The sequence below is a fragment of the Akebia trifoliata genome, chromosome 16, assembly GCF_017979445.1.
Source record: "Akebia trifoliata isolate Shusen 1 chromosome 16, ASM1797944v1, whole genome shotgun sequence".
NCBI lineage: Eukaryota > Viridiplantae > Streptophyta > Magnoliopsida > Ranunculales > Lardizabalaceae > Akebia > Akebia trifoliata.
Window position 1 is genome coordinate 20,965,022 of NC_141390.1, and position 22,170 is coordinate 20,987,191.

Here is a 22,170-nt window from a genome sequence, read left to right on the forward strand (position 1 = left end):
TGGTGTGACAATAATAGCTCTCTAAAGAAATATAATGATTTTGTAAAAACAACATGATATCGAGAATCATCCAATCTCGATATACATGGGTGGTGAATGAGATATCTTCCATTTTCTTCTTTTTTCATAATAGGTGTAAGAATAAAAATTTTCCACTAGTCCCTAAATTCTCTCAAATTTATAAGTAATTATTTTATTCTTCATAAAGAATAAAAAGGGTCCCTAAGACTATTAATGGGCTTTACACCTGGAAATTGAACTCATTTGTTAAATGCTTTTTATGATTTGAATTTGAATTTTCACAAATAAAATATAAAGTTCCTTACTTGCCCAAGTGACATATACTAGGTCTTAGACCTACATACCCATAAATTGGGTTAATCCACAATCATGTCATCAAAACCCACCAAATAGGTAGGTCAAACTACTAAGTAATTTGATATTGGATTTTTTAATTAAAAGGATAGGTCAAACCTATTAAAAAATCTTTATAACTACTTAAATTTGATAGAAATCATTTTGACTTTTAGACTAATTTGTTAAAACATTTTAAGTCACTCTTACCTGATTCTATCAATATCAAAGCCTAGACATTCAAAAAATGCCCAAATCATTTTCTCAAACCAGAAAAAAAAACATATCATTTTCTCTCAAGGAAGAGAAGCAGATATTTTTTTTTTCTCTCCAAAGAGAAGTTCCCTCTCAAGACAAGAAGAAACTAACAAGTCATCCTCTCGAAAAGTAGCAAAGATCTACAACACTTAAACACCAACATTTAGAAAAGATCAAGCACGAAGCACTTCACCAAGAGATAAAATCTTTTTTCCAGTCAGTAAAATGCGAAATTCGAAGAGAAGAAAATCACACATCATCATCTTCAAATATTCGATTGTTCGTCAGAGGAGACCGCTTCATCTAATAGGATGTATTGAAAATTGTATCACCATCATTTTCATCAAAAATCAATAAAATCATTTATCATCTTGTTTTGCACATATCGGGGGAGTAGATTACAAAATTTGTTCTCGACTAATTTCTAACACGTCCGGTGGGACTTCTCACACTCTCATCTCCTAGTCAACATAAACAACCCTAAAAACATTTTGATGGCTTCCAACAAAAATAACACCATTGTAACCGCTACTGTAGAGAAAAACAACAAAGATCACCTCCTTAAGTTCTAAATCAACTCTAGTTGTTAGTCGTGATATTCCTATAATGTGGGCTACGCCAAAAGGTGGTGGCTCCCACCTAGTAAAGTCCCTCCATCAACACAACAAGAAGCGTGTCTCGAAAACTACACTTCCAACAAAGAAGATATGGGCTAAAATCGAAGAAGAAAACTCTTCGGACCCTACATTTGATGCACATTCCAACAAGACATCATCTGGATCTCTATCTACTACTAAGTTTACACATATGTTAGAGTCGCAATGATGATAGAAACCACGACCATCGAAGAGAAACGTGCTTAGATGACGGATGCTATCATCATATTGACAAGGACAGACAAGGAGAAAAACATTAAAATTGTTACTTTTGTTAATAAATTGGAACTGAACGACAAAGTAAGTAAATTTAGCAATGGACCTTCTCATCCTCCCAAACGTAACATTACCTTCATCCTTACTTGATGAAAAAATTCAAAAAGACATTTCTAATTCACCTTGTCCAATGTGAGATGATTAATGCCTAAAATTACGACTTTAATACCCAATTATGCAAGATCTTAATATAGTTTGTCTAATCAATTTCCTATTTTAACTTCATTTATTGCTTAGGCCCAAATAATAATTAGTTTATTCAATTTCAATTAAATTGTGAGCCTAATAAAATTAATTTGTTAATTATTTTCAGGTTCAAATATTTGAGAGATCATGACAGAAGAACAAATATTAATCAACAGGTGGAAAATACTCTAGAGACCAAGACATTGCTCTAGCCTAAAATTGGAAATCAAAAGCGCCAATAAGGCATCGACGTTGGTAGCCTTACTAATTAGGGGTGCAACTTGGTTTGGGTTGGTTCGGTTTTGAGCAAAATTAAAACCGAACCGACCAAGGTCGATTCCATTATGTTGAAACCAGAACCAAACTGAATTGGTGTAGAACCGAATTGACCTTAATTCTATTTGGTTCGGTTCGGTTCCATGGGTTGCCAAAAAAAATTCATCAAGTAAAGATTCCATCTATTTTTTTCCACAATCTTTTCATCCAATCATTTTATTATTAACTTAAAAAAAAATGTAATTAAAACACCACATTAAATGGCCTGCTCCAATCGTTCTACATGCACAAAATATAAATCTATCATCTCTAACTCCAACAAGCATCCATCCAAAAGATAATGAATCAGACTGCATTTCATTTATAATGTTTGGTTGTACGACTGAAGTTCCCAAATGGGTTGTCGAATAAGGCATGGAACCATGCTATAAGCTTGAGACGGAAGTCGGCTGCATTTGAGTTTGTGGATGAAGTTTTCTGTCGCCCTTGTTGCTGTGAATGAATAATGCCAATTTCAAAGTAGATAAAACAGTTCTGAAGGCAGACGATATAACTCTCCCACAACAATAATCAAAATACAAAGGGACCCTTGCAAAGAAACAAAGGTTTTATTATTTTTTAGTGACCAATAAGCGAATTACATAAATAAATAAATAAAATCTTTTAAGTGATCAATGGTGAGGTCTACTGAGTAACTTACCTTATTTTTTATCGTGAAGTAAACAAACCATATAATAAAGTGAAGACGAAATGCTACTTTCAAATTGTGTGCTTATCTGCAACCTAGTCACTTTACCCCTTAATATGCTTAGAAAGTAAGCACAAGGGAGGATCAAAGTCTGCAATAAAAATGATTAAAAGTGTAATCTTAGTGTAGATATAATATTTCTTAATTCAATCCTTTTAATAACAGATATTAAGCTGAAATTACCAAAACATGAAATAGAGAAGTTCAAGAAAACTCACTACAAGTATGGTGAGTAAAGATCCAATCAATGCCATCACCAGACCTACAAGATGATTAGAACATTGATCAAAATAGACCTAAAAGATTTATTACTTGATGATTAGAAAGATGAAAAGAAACTTACCAAAAAAAGGTATACTGAGGCCCATGATTAATGAAGAGATCACCAGTGCTTCTGATAAGAACTGTGTACATATGAGATTTCATATGGTTTGATGGTTTAGCTTTGCTAGACTTAATGCCATTGGCGACATTGTTAGTGCATATGTAAATTCCAATTAAGGAAACTAAATAACTCTAATTTGGATTAATATTGGACTAAGGAAAAAAAATCAAGAAAAACATGGAAGGGAACATTTTGATGAAGCAAGAAATAGCATGACACTAGTTTTGAAGGTGTGCCAACTCCTTCTTGAAAACAGGGTGTTTGGGTGGTTCCCACTTTGCATCCCCTCCAAATGACTAAAAAATGTAGGAGGAATTTTGATTTAAAAAATTAAATTGAATCTAAATATAAATCTATCATCTCTAACTCCAACAATCATCCATATAATTTTTGCATTTCATCAAAAAAAAAAAGTTCAAGCATTAGAAACAACAATGTGATTAATTGTTTTTGGTTAATGGGCAAAGATGGGGTTTCAAACCCATGTATTGGTATGAACATCACAAACTTAATACCAAAATGTCACCATATCAGAGATCTAAAACAAAATGTTAATTTGGAAGAATAAAAAAATTGGCATAAAACATATGAAAGTCAATGAAGAAAGTGAAATGATGAAAACATACTGCAACACGCATTTTATTCAAGCCTCCATTGCAAGATACTTTATGATAACCATTGTTTTCATAAATTCCTGAAATATGTCCATCGCAATTATATTATTAGAGAAAAAAAGATAGCTTAGCGGAAAAAAAAAAAAACAACAAATAAAAAATTGGTGACAAAGTCACCACTTTACAATAATTACATGTGGTTCCATTGCAACCACCACTTTACACGGATAATGGGGAACATTGAGGCACCATGTCAGCATGTTTCTGTGTATCTACCATCTACATACACCAACGATCCAAAGATAAACTCAAAATATGAGTTTCGCCATAACAGAAAAATAAATATATTTGTAGAAACATTCTTAAATTACCACGAACCCATTAGGCTGACCAGCCCATGAGTAAGATAATCAGCAAATAGAAGTTTAGAACCAAAGAGAGTCTTACATCCTATGTTCTCCCCACCTTCAGGGATGTATTTAAATGAAAGTCAAAATTTTCATTATCGTATCAAAATCTTATATAATCAGAGAACGTACTACAAGAATCAATTATTAAAATGTCCAAAATTCAAAATCCAAATATCACATCAACAAATTCATATAATTTGTCCTGAATAAATCAATTTTTGATTACAATGACACCCAAGTTCTATTAGTAATCATGTATAATCAAAAGAGTAAAGCACAATAAAAAAAAATCAACTACTCTCCATCTTCCTCCATGCTCCAATCGATAAGTCTAAAAAAAAAAAACTATTGTTATATATATGAAGTCGGTTATTTTTAAAAAAATGATTTTATTGTAATAATTTATGAAAGAACAATTTACTCAAAAATACAAATGAAAAGGAATTTGTAATTCAATCAAAAATATCAAAATCATTTGTAATACTTATAAAAATAAAATAAAATAAATTGTTATCAAATAGAAAATAGAAATGACAGAACTTTACAAATAAAATAAAATCATATAAAAATTAAAAGTTACCTGACTTGATTTCTTCAAGTTCTTCTAACATCTCTTCAACATCAATTGGAATTGGGGAAGTAATCTTGCTCACAAATTAAACATTCCACGAACTTCGGAGCTAGAGAACTACGAAACGGATCTACCACGCGATCCCCAGTGCTAAAAGTACTTTCGGAAGCAACAGTGAAAATTGGAATAGCTAACAAATCTCGTGCCACCATAGAAAGTATGCGATACTTAGAAGAATTAATTTTTCACCAATCCAAAATATTAAAATTTATGTCTTGCTTCTCAACACTTTCTTCTAAATATCTATCTACTTCTGATTTGCAATCCACACTTTCTTCTTCTTCCAAGTGCTTCAGAAACTCAGATTGAAGTGACTTGACTTGAACATTACCTTCACCAGTTAGTTGATCAACTTCCATCTCATTTAAAGTTTGAGTAAAATCTTTTAAAGAAACAACTGAAATTGAATTGAAAAACTGATAATACTGAAAAATTTAATTCATTGTTCCCCTTATTGTTCTAATCAACTCCTTAATATTTATAAGTGGATAAACCTTTGAGTAACAAAATTTGACATATCTTAACTTATAACGAGGATCCAGTACTACAACAATCAATAATATCTTATTTACCTTGTCAATACTTCTCCAATACCTATTAAATTTATCCTTCATCTTCAATGTCATAGAACTCAAGCAAGGATCAAGACTTTTAGACCAATCAGAAATAGTATTTTTAATAGCGCAAACTTCATGAAAGTAAGAATTAGCAGTGACATAAAGAGAACCTGACATTCGTTTAAAGGCATCCTAAAAAATTTTGTAAAAATTTAATCAATACTCGAGTATAATTCTACTCATCTTCAGTGGGAAGCCCTCCTCTAAGTTTTTTTCTCAAATTATGATTCTTGTTCTTCCACCCGTTCAAATACTTTTTGAAATTTTATAACGGTATCCAACATAAGATATGTTGAATTTCACATAGTTGGAACATCAAGGATTAAAGAACTCTTGCATGTAATTCTCACTTGGTCAACACATTTATTAAATTGTTGAGTTTTTTACGGAGAACTCCTTACATTGAGGTGAGGCAATTGGTAAAACAGTTGAGTTATGCTTGTTTTAATAGAGTATAGAGAATGTGTGTACTATTACGGTTGATAACGCAAGTTCTAACTATTAAACAATCAAAAAAGAAATACAAAAGAAAAGAGAAAAGACTACTGTTTCATTGATTGTACGTAATGCAATTGAATACAAAAAGATAATTTAACCTAAATACAAAGAGACTATATATATGTTAAGTCAAAGGAAATTGAAAAGACTATTCTATCCTTAATAAACAATAAATAAAAAATAACCCTATATTTCTTAACACTAACGACGTTGACATTGGTTATTTGAAAAAAAAAATTGAACAAAAGGGGTGATTGCATTCTAGAAGGTGAATTTTTTTGCATATGAGGTGTTGTGCACATATATTGAATTTGATAGTAAAAAAAGGGATTAATGATGTGTATGATTCTAAAAGTAAAGTCCGCGAGACTGTGAACTCCTTACATATTTCACAGTTTCGCGGATACTACTTTTAGAATCATGCACATCACTAATCCCTCTTTTTACTATCAAATTCAATATATGTGCACAACACCTCATATACAAAAAATTCACTTTCTAGAATGCAACCAACCCTTTTGTTCATTTTTTTTTCAAATAACCAATGTCAACGTCATTAGAACTTGCGTTATCAACTATAATAATACACACATTCTCTATACCCCATTAAAACAAGCATAACTCAACTGTTTTACCAATTGTCTCACCTTTATGGCTAGTGACAACACAAAAATTAAGTATCTTTTTATGTAGTTTCCAATTTTTATCAATGAAATGTGCAGTGAGACACATGTATAAAATATTTTGCAAAGAAATCCACAAATCCGTAGTAAGAGAAACTCTTTGGACATAAGTATTCAATATTTTATTTAACTTCTTATTTTCATTTGCATACAATTGTAAGCAATCTTTTGTCACAGTAGTGCGAGACACTAAACAAAATTTAGGTTGCAATACACTTAAAAAATATTGAAAACCTTCGCACTCCACAAACTTAACATGCAACTCATCAATGATTATCATTCTTATAAGGACATCCCTACATAACTCTTGGTCAAATTTAAAAGAGGTAAAACTACTGTCTATTTTGTGTCTTGCTATTTGAAATGATAGGACTTTTTGCTTCTTGTCATCACTATAAGATACTTGGGACATTTAGTTAAATGTTTCCTTAACGTACTAATCCCATTAATACTCGAACAACCATAATCTGAACTACAATAATTACATTTGGCTCTTTCTGACTTCTCCCCCCCCCCCCCCCAATTAGCATTTTTTATTTTAGTAAAATGATCCCAAACATCAGATTTTGGTCTATAAGGCTTCTTACAAGTTGAGTTTACCTTAGGTTTTGAGGCAATAGTGTTAGTAGTAGCAGAATGATCAAAAGGAACAGAAGGAGTATAATCAATAATTGACTCAATATTGGCATTGCTAATGTCTTTGTCTCCCATACTTAACATCTAACAAAAAAAAAATATCAATTAAGTCCCAATATACATCAAAATGTTTAAAATAATTAAGTAAAAAAAACATTTAACATGGATGAATGCTCCAATTAAATGGCTAATTATAAACTAATTTTTTCATGAAACATCCAATTAGATAAATGGTAAATTATAATTTTTGGAAAAGAATTAATTTTTCATTTTCGGAATTAAAATGAATAGTCAACAATTTTGAGTTCATCTTTTAGTAAATCAGCCAAAAATAAATAGATAAATAAGGTGTATTTGTTTTTTTCTTTGCAAATTGAGCCTCTAATTATAAAAATATGAAATCGAAATAGATCATAATCAACCCCAAATACCCAATATTTAGTTGGGTTTTTTTAAGTTAATTTAGAGCATCGAGAAGGTAAAATACTCGACCCATTAAACAAGCATCTGTGATAAAAGTTCAATGAACATGCAGATCAATAGTTTTTCCTATTAAAGGAAGAAACTGGAGCTTTAACAGATCGGCTGATCCTTCTATTCTCAAATCTGAATCTGCTCTAACTTCTTCTCCTACATTCAAAGATCTTTGGAAGAAAATCTCCTCCAATGGAAAATCCATCAATCAAAATGCAGAGCTCCTTGTTGATTTCGTCTCTAATAAGGTTAGTTTCTTCCAACTATACATAGTTTTTTTTTAATTCCAATTATACAGATGAATCGAGTTTGGATTGGTCTTGAGAAGGCTCCGGATGAAACTTTTAATAATAAGATATAAGGGTGAGTTTTAATGCTTTGTTTTCTCCAAACTAAAAATTATGTTTTTTTGGATTTTTTTTTTTGCTAATTTTATTGTGTTCATTTGTAGTTTGGGAATTGCGCCTATTGGCTCATATTAAGCCTTCTGAAAATTTGTTGAAATCTATTACTAAGGAGGTTACTAATGTTGAAATTACATATCCGATAAGGTTTGTTGGTTTTCTTACCTTTGTACTTCATCTAATTTTTTTTCAAGAGAACGATGAACCGTCGATCGTCGAAGTTGAGATGCAGCCCACGGTCGCACAGTTGCACTATCACACACAATGACAAGAGAGAGAGAGAGAGGACCATCGGCCGCCAGAGTTAAGCTCGCAGCCGCATGTTCGCTACAACTGCAAGAGATGAGAAAGAAAGAGTAGATGGAAGTGGGAACAAAATAACGAGAGTTAAGGTTTACTGGTTTTGGTTTTAAAAAAAATTAAAAATGAAATATATATATTTAATATTTTATTTTAAATAAACATTGGTTCGATTTTTTATATTGTCTAAACCAAGAACCGAATCGAATTCATCGATTCTTCTTTTTTAAACTTGAAATCGAATCGGTATCAGTCTAAACCGAACCAAACCAATCCAAATTCCACGGTTTGTTTCGGTTCTCGATTTGAATCGAATTAAGTTGCACCCCTATTACCAATAATGATGGATTCTCGTGAAATTGCATGATCGAACGATGCTAACTTGATCTTCTCGTTAGAAGTTGTGTAATTAGGATTAGGATTTTTGAAGATAAAATAAGTTATTGGTGATAACAATAAAGAGATTGCAAGAGCTCCCAAACAAAAAAACATGGAAAATAGATCAAATGGGTCTCATTGATGCAAAATGAGGCATGTTGTTTACCAAAAAGGTCATAATATTGTATGATTTTGACAATATTATTATAGAAAAATTCATATTTATCATCAATACTCGAATCATCCTTTAAGTATGTGCGTAGTCTTTGAGTTTTAGATTTGTATGGATCTAGAATTGTAGTGCCACTTGTAAAAATGAGATGTTCATTTCGAACCTCAATACTATGATAGTTTGGAGTCATCATCATTATTTTTTAGGAATGACAGTAAATGAGTACCTAAAATAGTTTTTTAAGAAAATCAAATTTTGATATTTGTAGTGACTCTTATCAATGGAAAATGAACATAATTTACATAAGATCAGGGTAAAAAGGCCAGTTAGAGAATGAAAAAAATGTTAAGCACCACATTCTCCACCTTAAGGTGGTTTACCTTTGAAACTTAGTCATTTTAGAAAATAATTAATGAAAAAATCTATTAAAAAAAATACATGAAGACGAATATGTGCATAGAGTGAAAATATACCCTTTAAGAAAATGGCTTGATATTAATGTGAGACATGGAGATATAGAGAAGGATATCCCCATGAGGTCTACATTTTTTACATGAGTTGGAATGTTGGTTTAGATTTTTTGAGAGATTTCATGGATGTAATTCCCTTAGAGTTATGACCTTGATGCATACATACTTGGATAGAAACTTTGTGCGTCAATCTTATCTAAGAGATGACACATTTTTTCATCATGAGCAAATATATGTTGTATGTGTGCATTGTGTACACTATGATGCATGAAAGACTAGATGGGTTAAGAAGGCTTTCAACCTTCATCCGTTCAATCAAACCGTTTCAAGTATTCTATGACCAAAGTTTCAACCTGCTTAAAATGAAGGAGTGTTCTTTATTATATCTTACGATTTTCTAAAAAAAAATGATAGAAGAAGAAGATAATATAAATGCTTGAAAATAAAACTAAGTCTTAAGTCACTTTGTCCCTTGATATTCTTAAATGAGTTTGTCTTAGATGAAAAAACTTGTAAATTGAGAGTCTTAACTAAAAGTTGAAGGTAAGAGATGACTGAGAATTTTAATTTGGAAGATTGAAAGTTAGAAAGAGGTTAATGATTTTTTAGTAGAGATTTAAGTTGAGAGGTTTGAAAATTTGAGTAGGTATTTTAATAGAGTTTAAGGTTGAGATATAGAAATTTGAAGGCATGAATTGTTTATAGAAAATGAGACTATTTATATAAATTTTAAAATATTTTAAGGGTAAAATGATCTAACTCTAAAAGTAAAAGAAAAATATATGAGCTTCATTTTATTTTTTTTCATTTATATAAGGGTAAAGGTGGAATTTGTGAGATCCTAAAAACACATTTGATCTTTGGTATTTTAGTAAATACCTCCAAAAGTATGAGTAAAATGGTGAGAGGTAGAAACGTGTTTTGGAAGGATAAATAGCAGAGTGACATGTGTAAAGTGATATGGTAGGTAAAAAATAGATTTTGGTTTATTTGTAAATAATATATAAAACATGGTTAGGTTATGATATATGTAGGATTGGATTGGGTTAAGAGGTGAAGTAGTGATGCCACAAAGCTGAAAGGAATTCTTAGCCCATGGGCCAAGCAAAAAGGGGCCTTAGGCCATTTATTAGAGATAAAACAAGCATTTTTGGAGGTTGAGATCCATTCCAATTTTTATTTATTTTTGACCATTTTGTGTTAAGGGATCGTTCAAGTTTGGGTGTCTACATGTCCTATATGGGCTAAAAGTCTTGGAATAGTTTGATTTTTTATGAGAATGATCTCTATGACGAGGAAATCATCCTCACAATAAATCAGTCCATTGCGAAACTTTTTAGCCATATATGACAAAGTTTTGTCTAGAATGTTGTCTACAATTTTATCTAACGAACATTGTCCTATATATATTGATCAATTATCCAATAAACATATAATCCGTCTTCTAGTTTTTTCTTAAGATGGGTAAGTTGGACTTAAACCCACAGCATTAAAGTTGCTTTGCAATGTGTCAAACCAATTGAGCGATGGGTCTAAGTCTCCCATTTTCTAGTTCTTGCTTCATGATTTGGTGTCACTAGACCATATGGAGAGATGTACATGGTTGTTTTTAGGACAAAGTATACACCCAATTGTGTTCTTAGTACTCTTTTGGCGTTTTATTTCCTTTTTGTCCAATTGAAAGTCACTTTCACCTCTGTTGCAGATTAAAGAGAACATGAACTAACCAGTGACAGGGATCAATTACGAAAAATGAGACTAAATGATTCTTTTGTTTATTATTATTATTATTATTATTATTTTCTAGTTTTATTTTAGAAAACTTCTATTGCCACACTAACTTTTACTAAGAGCACACCTAGATTTGTGCTAATTACATGGTGATTTCATATGAATTGGGGTGGTGGTAGCCAAAGTTAGCGTGGCAATAGCATCTCTCTTATTGCTACACCTACAATTTTTTATAAAATCAAATAATGAAGTTAGATATCGTGTGTGGGGGTGCAAATAAGCATTGTATTGTTTTAATGACTGCAACCCATTGCCATTTCTTCTCTGAAAAAGCTCTTTGCCTTGGGTTTCTACTAAAAGCTCTTCAAGTCTTAAGGGCCGTCGCTCCCCTCTATTTTTTACCCTTTTGTTTCAAAATCACTTCTTTAGTGTGTTGGTGTACATAATTTCTTCAAATTGGCATGTTATAAAAATAGGAATATAAGTTCTCCTTTTTATTTATATAGAAAAATTACAAGTTTGCTTTGGTTTAATTACAATCGGCATCGATAAAATCACATTTCATCTCACCAACAACTTCAAAGCATTTTTTTTGTGTCTTTAGATAATATTCAACACTGTTATGTGATCAATAACCAAAGGGCTGCATTATATATCTTGGAGGGGTTTGTTAAAATTTTGATGAGGTCTTAGTTGGAATTTCTTCAATCCACAGGCCTTAGATACAAAATTAATCGATGAACAAGAAAAGATAAACCAAAAAATCAATTCCAAAAGTGGTCTTGTTGGATTCTCGTGGAAAACCCTAAATCAGGGAAAAATCATAGAGCCGCATCGATTTCAATGTTTGCTCAAAAGGCCAAAAGAAATGATTTTGATGAGTCACTATGTGGATGATTCGATAGTTATTTCACTTGAGATGACTCGGCCTAATCACAATTGATTGGATGATTGTACATTTTCAACTTTAAATCAACTTTTCATGAGGTTAGCCCCCAACAATTACGAGTAATAGGGGAGCAAATTTGCTCCTAAATCTTAATATTTAGGACCATATCTATGGTTGCAACCCAAGACCAATAATGAGGCCAGGATTTTGTCCATGTGAGGGCAACTAAGAATAGAAAAAAAAATTGTGGGGGCGACTTAGAGTGAAAAGAAATATTTTGTGAGGGCAATAATGGTTGATTTTTTTTATCATTAACTAACATTTGTCGCAATAGCTTATTAATCTAAAGACTTTGAAAATTCTTGCGAGGGCAAGTACCCTCACTATAAATCCACTCGTACCCAACACAATGCAAACAAATTCATGCTAAAAGCCACTCATAGGGCCATCTAGCCCACGTTCCTATAATTAGTAATAACATGGGCTCTCGAGGCCTAAATTTGAATTCTATGGATGGGCCCACGTCCTATAATGGTGTTTTGGCCTTCCCATCATGGTCTTAATTTTAAAAAGAGAGATTCTATTGCCACACCACCTTTTGCTAATAACACCCCAATCCATATGTAAATCGTCAAAATTAACCCATCTTGGGTGGCATTAGCAAAAGTTGGTGTGGCAATAGAAGCTCTCTTTTAAAAATTATCTTAGAACAAGATGACTTGGGCGAGTTATACTGAACTCAGGGAAAACATGGTGGGATAGTCAATGTAATTGGTCCTTCTCATTGACTCGTCTGGGCTGATATTATGAAATATCAACCAAGTTTATGAAAACTTATCGGACTCCAATAGGTTTTAGTGTGTCTTTTCCCCCCGTAAAATAATAATTATTTAAATGTTGTAATTTATATATAAATATGATTCTGTGTTAGAACACTAATAATCCATTATATAATAAATAAAAAAATAATTTAAACAGTTCGAATCCTCGGAGAGGAAATGAGATGACACCTTTTAAGCTTCCTATCATGATATTTGGAGGATAGTTTTAAGGCTCGAAGTCAAGACGATTTGATGAGTTGCAAGTCTAGTCCAATCAAAATAGATTAAAAATTCATAAATAATTTTTAAAAATATTCAGATTTTATTCTCCACAAAAATATCAAATATAGCAGCAAAACTATGTGAGTTTCTGACACAAACTTGGTGCATTTTCAAGCTGGCTTGGCCAAGTTGATTGATAGACTTGATGATTCCCCAAGTTGACTCAATGAATTGTTTCCATCGAATTTTGGGGTGAGTTGACTCGACCAATCTTAAAACTATGATATTCTTTAGTACCTCCGGACCACTAACCAAGTAGTGGCCTAGCACTAGGCTACAAACGTGCATTTGTGGGTCAAATATAAATAGTATGGGTATTTTGGGCCCAACTACTATGTTGTATACACTGGCCCACAAATCTATCAGCTTTAGATTATTCAACTGTTGTGTCCTAATTGTGATCATTGTATCATAAGTTTCGACTGTTGATCAACGACTATAGTCCATCCATCAATTATGATTAGGAATGGCAATTGGTTGGGTCATGCATGGTTTCAAAACTCGTCCGAGACTAAGACGTATTGCCTAATTCATCTTGGTATCAGGCATGGATGAGACGGATGGACAAGTCAATTTTTCGGACGAGATTTAAAACCCACATTCATTTTTTTTCTTTTTTTTTCTTTTTTGAATGAGATGTTCCAACCGTATTGAAAAACTTGTCCGAGATAATTCAATATCTGGCATGGACGAGATGAGATGCAAAACTGAGTTTTAAAACCATGGTGTCATATTGAGGTAAGGGTATTTTGAAAATTTATTCAACCCTAACCTGACCCATTTAATAATTGTGTTAAAAACTTAAATCTGGACCCATTTATTAAATAGGTAACCTGTCTCGACTTGTGTGACTCGTTCAGTAAAACTATAATCTTAAGTGGAAAGATAAAATACCATTACTAAAAATAAAGCCACACAACCATAAATCAATATCTACCAACATAAATTAAGTATTTTTTTTAAATAAAAAATTTCAAAGTTTTTCAAATTTTATCGTCTACATCCCTGTAGCATGGGATCATATTTTTGGATGCCTCATGGGAACACAGTCAAGAAACTTGGTAAGGAAAGTATTTTTTTTCCTTTCCCAAACTGAAAGCTTCACCCTTAATTATTTAAAAATAAATCTTAAAACACCTTTTATATTTTATAAAAATTGAAAAAATGTACTATGAAAAAGTTATTTGAGATACTAGTAAAAAATGGGTAGTTTTAAAAATTCTTTAATAATTGTTGGTATTCAAGATACCTCATACATTTCATGATTTAAAACAACATGTTAATGACATAATAACTAAACATGTCAAAATGGTTTAAGCGGGATGATGTCCCTAACTTAGACACCACCCATTTAATAATTGCGTTAGACGGATTAACATTATTATGATCAAAACTCACTAATTTCGTGTCGTTTTCTACTTGTGTACGCAGGCATGTTAAGATTGCCACGCCTAATTATGATCAAGGAAATTTGATAGGTTAGTGAGCTGATTGGTCACTTGTATTGCATGGTTTGAAGTCAAGGACTCATGTTTGGATTGCTCAATATCAAGACTCAGACAATTTCCAAAATTACCTTTAAAAAAAAAAGTCTCATACAATTTGGACTTGAGTCCACGAGAGAAGAAAGTTGCATACAAGTAGAGGTTCTGTTGAGTTAAACCGAATTAAGGTTGGGTTGTTCTAAACTCGACCTTGATTTTGTTAAATTTGGACTTGCCCCGAGTCTAGGTACCTCAACTTCTAACTTGATTACATGCTATAACCAATTTCAATTCAATCGAACTTTGGCAAAATTCATACTTGGCTTTGTCTTTGGGATCAATTGAGATTGAGTTGCTCCTTAGATGAGTTTATTACTTAACATACCTTGGAGTGGATTCTAACTGCATCAATTTGTTGCATCCAAAAATATAATCTGATGCACAAGATTATAAATGACAAAATTCAAAGAATTTTAATTTTTTTTAAATGAGTTAATTTCATCGTTGAATTCTAATTTTAAATTTGGGAGTTTGATAGCCATCCATTTTCAACAACTATGACCAAGCTCAAAAATATATTCTCTTTTTTTGATTTTTCTGAATCTGAGTTTTTCCATGAAATCTAAAAGAATTTGTTGTTGGATTGCTAATTTGACAATCAATGTGGGCCCAACGACCCTTAGTAAGATTTGAAATCTTACTAATTTAGTCAGGCTAACAATTCATAAAATAAGGTTTGGTTCAGTAACAAACTTCATAAAGTAAGGGAGTTTTTGTAATAAAATTGCAACAGATAGGTCTGCCCAGTAAATCTCGTTTTAATAAATGCATTTATTATGTTTGTACAATAAATACATTTTAACTTGCTTAAATTGTATTTATGATGTTCGTGCCATAAATACTAAATATGTCAATGGGTACCCATTTATTTACCCAAAATCAAATCGAAACCATCGATTCCGATTCCTTTTTATTGGAATTGATTAGAGTCGGGTCCAAAATGGAACTGAACCAATAGGAACCAAAATTTTTAGGTTCTATCTGATTCGTAATTTCTTTTTGTATTATAGATGATTTAAAGTTTTTAACTTTTTAAAATTAATAAATTATACATAAAAGTTCTTCAATTTTTATATAAATTAAGTACTTCTAAAAGTTTATTACTTGTAATGAAGATAAATTTTAATTTTTGAAAAAAGATCATTAACTTCTATCTTTAGTAGAACAAAATTGTAATTAGGTTGATATTTTGTAGATCACATGTTAATTTTATTAAACAATTTCTTTTACAACGATTCAAAATAGCTTTTTCTTTTTTCCATAATATTCTTGAGAATCATAATTGACGGGTACCCTCATTTCCTGGAGTTACAATTCCACTATTTTTAGAATCAGAACCGACAAAAATACAGTGGTTTTGATTCCAAATACCTTAAGAAACAAACCATAGTCGACCCATTGACACCCCTAATAAATACTTCTACAAAAATTTCTTTTGAGTTTTTTGTTTTTTGTTTTTTGTTTTTTTTTTCACATTTACACAAATGCCATTGTATAATAAACCAAAATACCCATATTATGTTAAACTAAAAAATAAAATAATAAATATATTTTAAGGATTTTTTTGAAAAATTAAAGCATTACATATATATGTATATTTAAATAATAATAAATTTTATTATAAATCTATATAATAAAATACAATTGTAGGGTCCACTTTTATAGGGAACCACCATCGAGTTAGGATAAATATCCCATCCAACAATAATTTTTGTAAGGCCCATTTTATTTATTTTTTTCTTTTACTCTTTTAATCCACTTTATAGTCTTTCATCTTTTACCTCTTAACCTAAAAAAATAAAAAATTAATAATACCCCAACTTTATTTGTTCCCTTTTTTACCCCTTTAATCTTAAGTAGTTGGTTAACATATTGCCAATAATAAAACCACATCTTACTTACATCACAAAGCTTCATATTCTTAAAAAATCATTTTATAAAATGAAAAAAAAAAAAAAAAACTACTATCAAGCGATTCGACCAAGCTTTTTGAAAGCACAACTTATCTGAGACAAGTATATTTCGCTCAGTTACCTTCGAGACCAAAATGATACACCCAAGTTCATCTCAGTCTTAGACGAATTTTAACAACATGCTCACATTTTCGTCGCTCATCATGACGTATTGGACGAATCACTAAATTTATCTCGGGGTCAATATGGGATGGTTCAATCCTTTAAATCAGTATTCAAGATGGTATAGGATGCTTGTGTTTCCATTTAAGATGATGAACACAAGGCCCATTACATTATAATTAAGCCCATCTAGAAAAGCCCACAAGAAGGAGAGAGAGAGAGAGAGAGAGTGAGTAATAGAATTTGAAAAAAAAAAAGAAAAATTTGTTCCTGTTAGGGACCCTGAGTTAATGCCGCCATATTCTAAGGGATGTCGCTCTCTGATGCTCCAGATTGAATTTCGAGGCGTAAGAAACGGGTTCTTTTCGCCCCATTCACCAATCAACCAAAGCCCTCAATCACAATCGAATGCCCCCCATTTTCGATTCATCCGGTTCGATCCACAGAGTAAAAACAGAGGAAAAATAATAAAAAAAACCTTAATTTGAGAGAGATGTCGAGCTCAAGTAGATTCAAAAAGAAGACATACAGGTACATGTTGTTGAACTATTCTTTGCAAACTTAATGCTCTCTGCTTGCTTTAAGTTTGTTTGGTTTGAAACCCATCTTGATATTTTGATTTTCTTAGACACCCAATTCTCGAATTTTTAGTTTTAGCTTATATGGATGTTATTTTGATTTTGTTAGACACCCAAGTCTCGATTTTTTTTTTCTTTCTTTTTAGCTCTTATTGATTTGTTGATTTTTCTTCACAATTAGTCATGTCATTTATCTGATTTCTTAATTTCTGCATTTCAGATGTTTGATTCTTCGCAAATTCTTCCATTGAATCTGTACTGTTCTCTGTGGTGAGATGGTGGAATTTCTCATGATGGATGAATGATCTCTAGTTTTTTTGTCTGCATTTTGGGTCTTCTACGATATCGGATTGTTAGTTGGATTTTACTTATTGGATATTCGGTTCTCGATGGTCACAGAAAAAAAAAAAAAAACACATTGATTGTGAAGATTGGAGGGAATTTTGTACATGACCATTACAGTTACTCTACATTTTTGCCCATTTTGGGAGAAATTCAAGTTTTTTATTTGTTTATAAATTATAATAAACATTTAAAGCTGAAGATTTGCAAATTGGATTGGAAACAAATCGCGCTTCAATTTGTATAGAAGAAGAAAATTATGGGAGTATAGTAAATAAGGCCTCAATGAGCCAAATAATGTTAGTTTGCAGCTAAATAAACTGAAGGATTTTACTTGAAAAATCATGAAAAATGAGATGGTTGGCCCTTCAGGCCAGTGGGTACATCAAGATTCATCTGCTGTTGTTTCGGGTGAGGGATTTCCTACTGGACAACATGGGCATAATGTCTCAGTACAAACAGGAGAGGAATTTTCCCTCGAGTTTCTTCAGGATCGTTTCATTCCAAGAAGGGTATCCAACATACCCGATATGGATCAAGGACGGTTGAAGACAGGGGGAGTTAATTTCAATCAGAATCATCGAGAGGGGTATGCGGATCTCACTGGAATACTCGGGCTAGAGAGAGTGGATTCTGACGTTCCAGATGTTCTTCCGAGAAAAGGATGTGTTATGGAGGTTGAGAATAAGGCCTATTTTGATGAAACAAATCTTTATCAGAAGGATATTAGTGTTGGTGGAAAAGAATCGAGGAAGTGTTCTGATGAAATGAATTGCTATCAAGCTGTTCCACCCATTTCTGTTTCGGATTCTCCTCGTGAGTATACCCCTTATGGGTCTGGAACTTCGGATGGTTCCCAACGTGATAAGATGAAATTCCTCTGCAGCTTTGGTGGAAGGATCTTGCCGAGGCCAAGTGATGGAAAACTTAGATATGTTGGTGGGGAGACACGAATTATCAACATAAGGAAGACTCTTTCATGGATGGAACTCCTGCGTAAGACAACGGAAGTTTGCAATCAGCCACATACAATCAAGTACCAACTCCCTGGTGAGGATCTCGATGCTCTTATATCCGTGTCGTCAGATGAGGATCTTCAAAATATGATCGAAGAATACAATGGGCTTGAAGGGGTTGATGGTCAAAGACTTCGGTTGTTTCTCATCTCTACTAATGAATCCGAAAGTCCATGCTCTTTCGAAGCAAGGGCCACAGCAGAGCGGAGTAGTTCTGAATATCAATATGTTGTTGCCCTTAATGGTATACTGGACTCAACTCCCCGGAAAAGCTCTAGTAGGAAGAATTTAGCGTGTCAAGTTGGACATAACTTTGATGGGTCTTCAACTTATTACAGAGATTCCCCCACTTCGATGCATCCTTTGGCAATCAAAGGTGTCAGTTCCTCAGATTTGGTGGGGATGTTCTCACATCCCGCTGCCCAGTTTTTTATTTCTAACAAGAATCAAACCAATTCTCCGAATCAGTCGCCTCCTTTCTCTCCACTGAACATTCAGCGAAGAGATTCTAAGAGTCATTTGCAAATGTGTGAGGATCAATCGGGCCATTGTAGTAATGAAAGTAATAATACCCCATTCGTCACAGACCAACCGCCAGCCGGCGATTGCTTCATTGGTAACAATGGGTATTATCATCATCCGTTGACTCATCATCATTATTATCCTAACAAACATGAGGTTGATATCGAGAAACCAAACAAAGCCCGCGGAGTGCATTTCCATGCTTGGAATCCTAGTAGAGATTTGGCGGCTTCACCGGCCTTGGGTCGAAATAATAGTGATTTGGATGGGTATTCTTCGTATCAGAAGTCGATGCTCAAGGAAAGAACGTTTAATTCCAAAAAGTTAGTCTCACACCCAGGAGACCCATTGGGTTTGTTGTCAGGATCAAATGATTCAGTTGGGTCTCGTAATGGGATGCCGCACACAGTTTCTGATTCGCAGCTTCAAGAACATGGAGCTAAGTCAATTAATTGGTTCCAAGAAGGAGCCACCCCAATGTCTCCATTGGACTTTCCAACCTCGCAATCATCTGTATGGGGAATTTCAAATGCCTGGCAGAAGGTACCGATGCAACCAGAAGAAGATAATACTGAATTTTCCGATCTTGAGTTCCAAAATAAAAAGTTATTAAATACAGAGCCTATTGGGTCCCAAAGGAGGCTAGATTTCTCTGGCATACATGAACATATTCCCTTGGACGTTCATGATCTTGATGAGAAAGAGCAAACTACTGAAGAAAATTTGAACTTGATTTCATTGAACCATCACAAGGAAAATCCTGGATTGAGTCGTGAAATGTTGAACTTGATGGATAAGAATAGTTATTCTCTTCTACAACAGGAAAGAAAACACTATGACAATGACGCCAACAATAGATCACATACTGTTGTCAAGGCAATAGAGCAACCCCAAGGCTACCAACTGGATGAAACAACATCTGAGCTTTCCAACATTCAGAAGTATGCTTTTACTGGACCGACGAATGGTGAACAGGGGATCAAGGAAAGCAGAGTCTCTCCATGCACATCTTCTGCTTCATGTTCAAGCAATTCTGATGTTGAAGGCTCACACAAATTGCCTCACAAGGATAACAAACAACGGCCTGATGATAAAAATTATCCTACTCAACCTCTTCATGACTCCTCTAGTGGCGCAGTTTCTTATGCATCACCTTGTCCGCTAACTGTTAAATCTCAGAAAGAAATGGGGGACCAAGAACCGACAGTCAGAGCTGATCTGAGCTTGAATGAACCCTCTCTTAATTGGTCTTTCTTTCAGAATCGAGTTACAGATTCTTCTTCAAGTAGAGAAGTTTCTCTCCTTGACGAGGAGCCTGAGCAATACCTTCACGAACCATCGAAGTTAGAAGATGATAACTTGGTCCACTCAGAGCCCATAAATAATTCTGATCAACAAATTCAATTGGAATCAGTGGTTATTGTTGAAGATGTAACAGAGAGTATGCCTCTTGACATCCACCGTTCCTCAATAGTTCCACGTATCCAAGATGATGTCTTCTGGGATATCTCTTCCCCGAGAACAGACTTGGAAAGCATCAGTCCATTGTCTGAGTGCGAGGTAATACTCTTTTTTTTTTCCATTTTATATGAAGCATAAGAGTTATGTATCTTCGCGTGGAATTAAGTAACTTTATTCCACTTCTATGCTATAGGATGCTAAAGCCGATGACAGAGATATGGATGAATCTATCAGCGATGCAGTGTTAGCTGAAATAGAAGCAGGCATCTATGGTTTGCAGGTTTGTACTAATTTCTAATGTGATGTTTACTTGTAAATTATTTTTGTTAGTATTTGACGTTCTTGACGGTAATTTCTTACTGTAAGCTGAATATGTGCTGACTTGAACTTTATTGTCACTGAGGGGATTATGAATCCAATGGGATATGGTATACGTGAGAAGCATTTTGAAGAAGTACCTTTTTCTCATTTCAGTAATGAAATGTTTTGAAAAAACTGCTTACTTCAGTTAAGAAAACTTTTGTCCTTGAGAGTTGGAAACTTACACAATTTTTATTTTATTTTATTATCAAACATTTAACACAAAACTACAAAATAAAATTTTACTAATAGCACATTACATTTCTTGAGTTTGTTACACTGAAATATATTGTGTATTATATTTATACCCACCATTACATGGATTTGGGTATGAGTCTTAGAGCCCGAGGTACGGAGAGTCGGATTCGGCAAACTCCCACAAAAAGGGATTCATGGACCCCGAATTATATTTTAAATAATTTTGAACAAATTAATTATTTAAAGATAGTGATAATGATACTAACAAAATACGTGACTAGATTCGTTTAGCCGACCTCAAATGTTTTGGGCAAGGCTTTGGGGATGATTGCTACAAGAAAAAGGGGTTTTCATTGATCAAAACCCTGCCTTCACACTTACATTTATCAAAACGACAGTTTCCATTTTAATGGGTGGAACTCATATATATATTGCTAAATAAACCCATATATATATATATATATATATATATATATATATATATATATATATATATATATAATAAAATACAACGGTGACCCCACTCAACTACAGTTTTGTGGGGTATAAAGATTGAGAAAAAGGAGTGGAGTCCACACAACCACACTTTATTACCTTTCCTCTTCAATATTATTGTCTTTTCTCTCCTCCCCCCATTTTTCAATAATATCCCTCTAACTTTACTATCTTTCCTCTTTCACCCCTTTAACCCCAAAGAGGATGCATGAGCAAACTCTAGTCTATGATAAATGCTGAGAAAATGTCTTGTAATAAATAAAGATAAAAGAATCAGAAGTTTCGCACTAGAATCCATAAAATGTTGGACCGGACACATGTCTACACTGGTCCCTCACCCCTTTTAGAAGAGTCCGTGCAACATAGATTATATTAATAGATGAACAATTTAATGTGCTCATGATATTCTAGCATGCCTAGAGTGTATTAA

The 22,170-nt window shown here is 33.0% G+C and overlaps 1 protein-coding gene across 1 annotated transcript; it reads left to right on the forward strand.

Annotated features, from left to right (window-relative positions):
* The first annotated feature begins 17,030 nt into the window (after positions 1 to 17,030).
* Positions 17,031 to 21,109, forward strand: LOC147382805 (uncharacterized). Its single transcript, XM_086429470.1, has 3 exons — positions 17,031 to 17,299; positions 17,567 to 20,786; positions 20,881 to 21,109. Exons 2-3 carry the CDS (start codon positions 18,033 to 18,035, stop codon positions 20,983 to 20,985), a joined length of 2,859 nt encoding a protein of 952 aa, XP_086285596.1. The 5' UTR covers positions 17,031 to 17,299; positions 17,567 to 18,032; the 3' UTR covers positions 20,986 to 21,109.
* Positions 21,110 to 22,170: the final 1,061 nt, after the last annotated feature.

Coding starts and splice junctions, on each gene's coding strand:
- LOC147382805 (XM_086429470.1), top strand. CDS start 18,033: ATGAAAAATGAGATGGTTGGCCCTTCAGGCCAGTGGGTACATCAAGAT. Junction 20,787..20,880: donor GTCCATTGTCTGAGTGCGAG/GTAATACTCTTT, acceptor TCTATGCTATAG/GATGCTAAAGCCGATGACAG.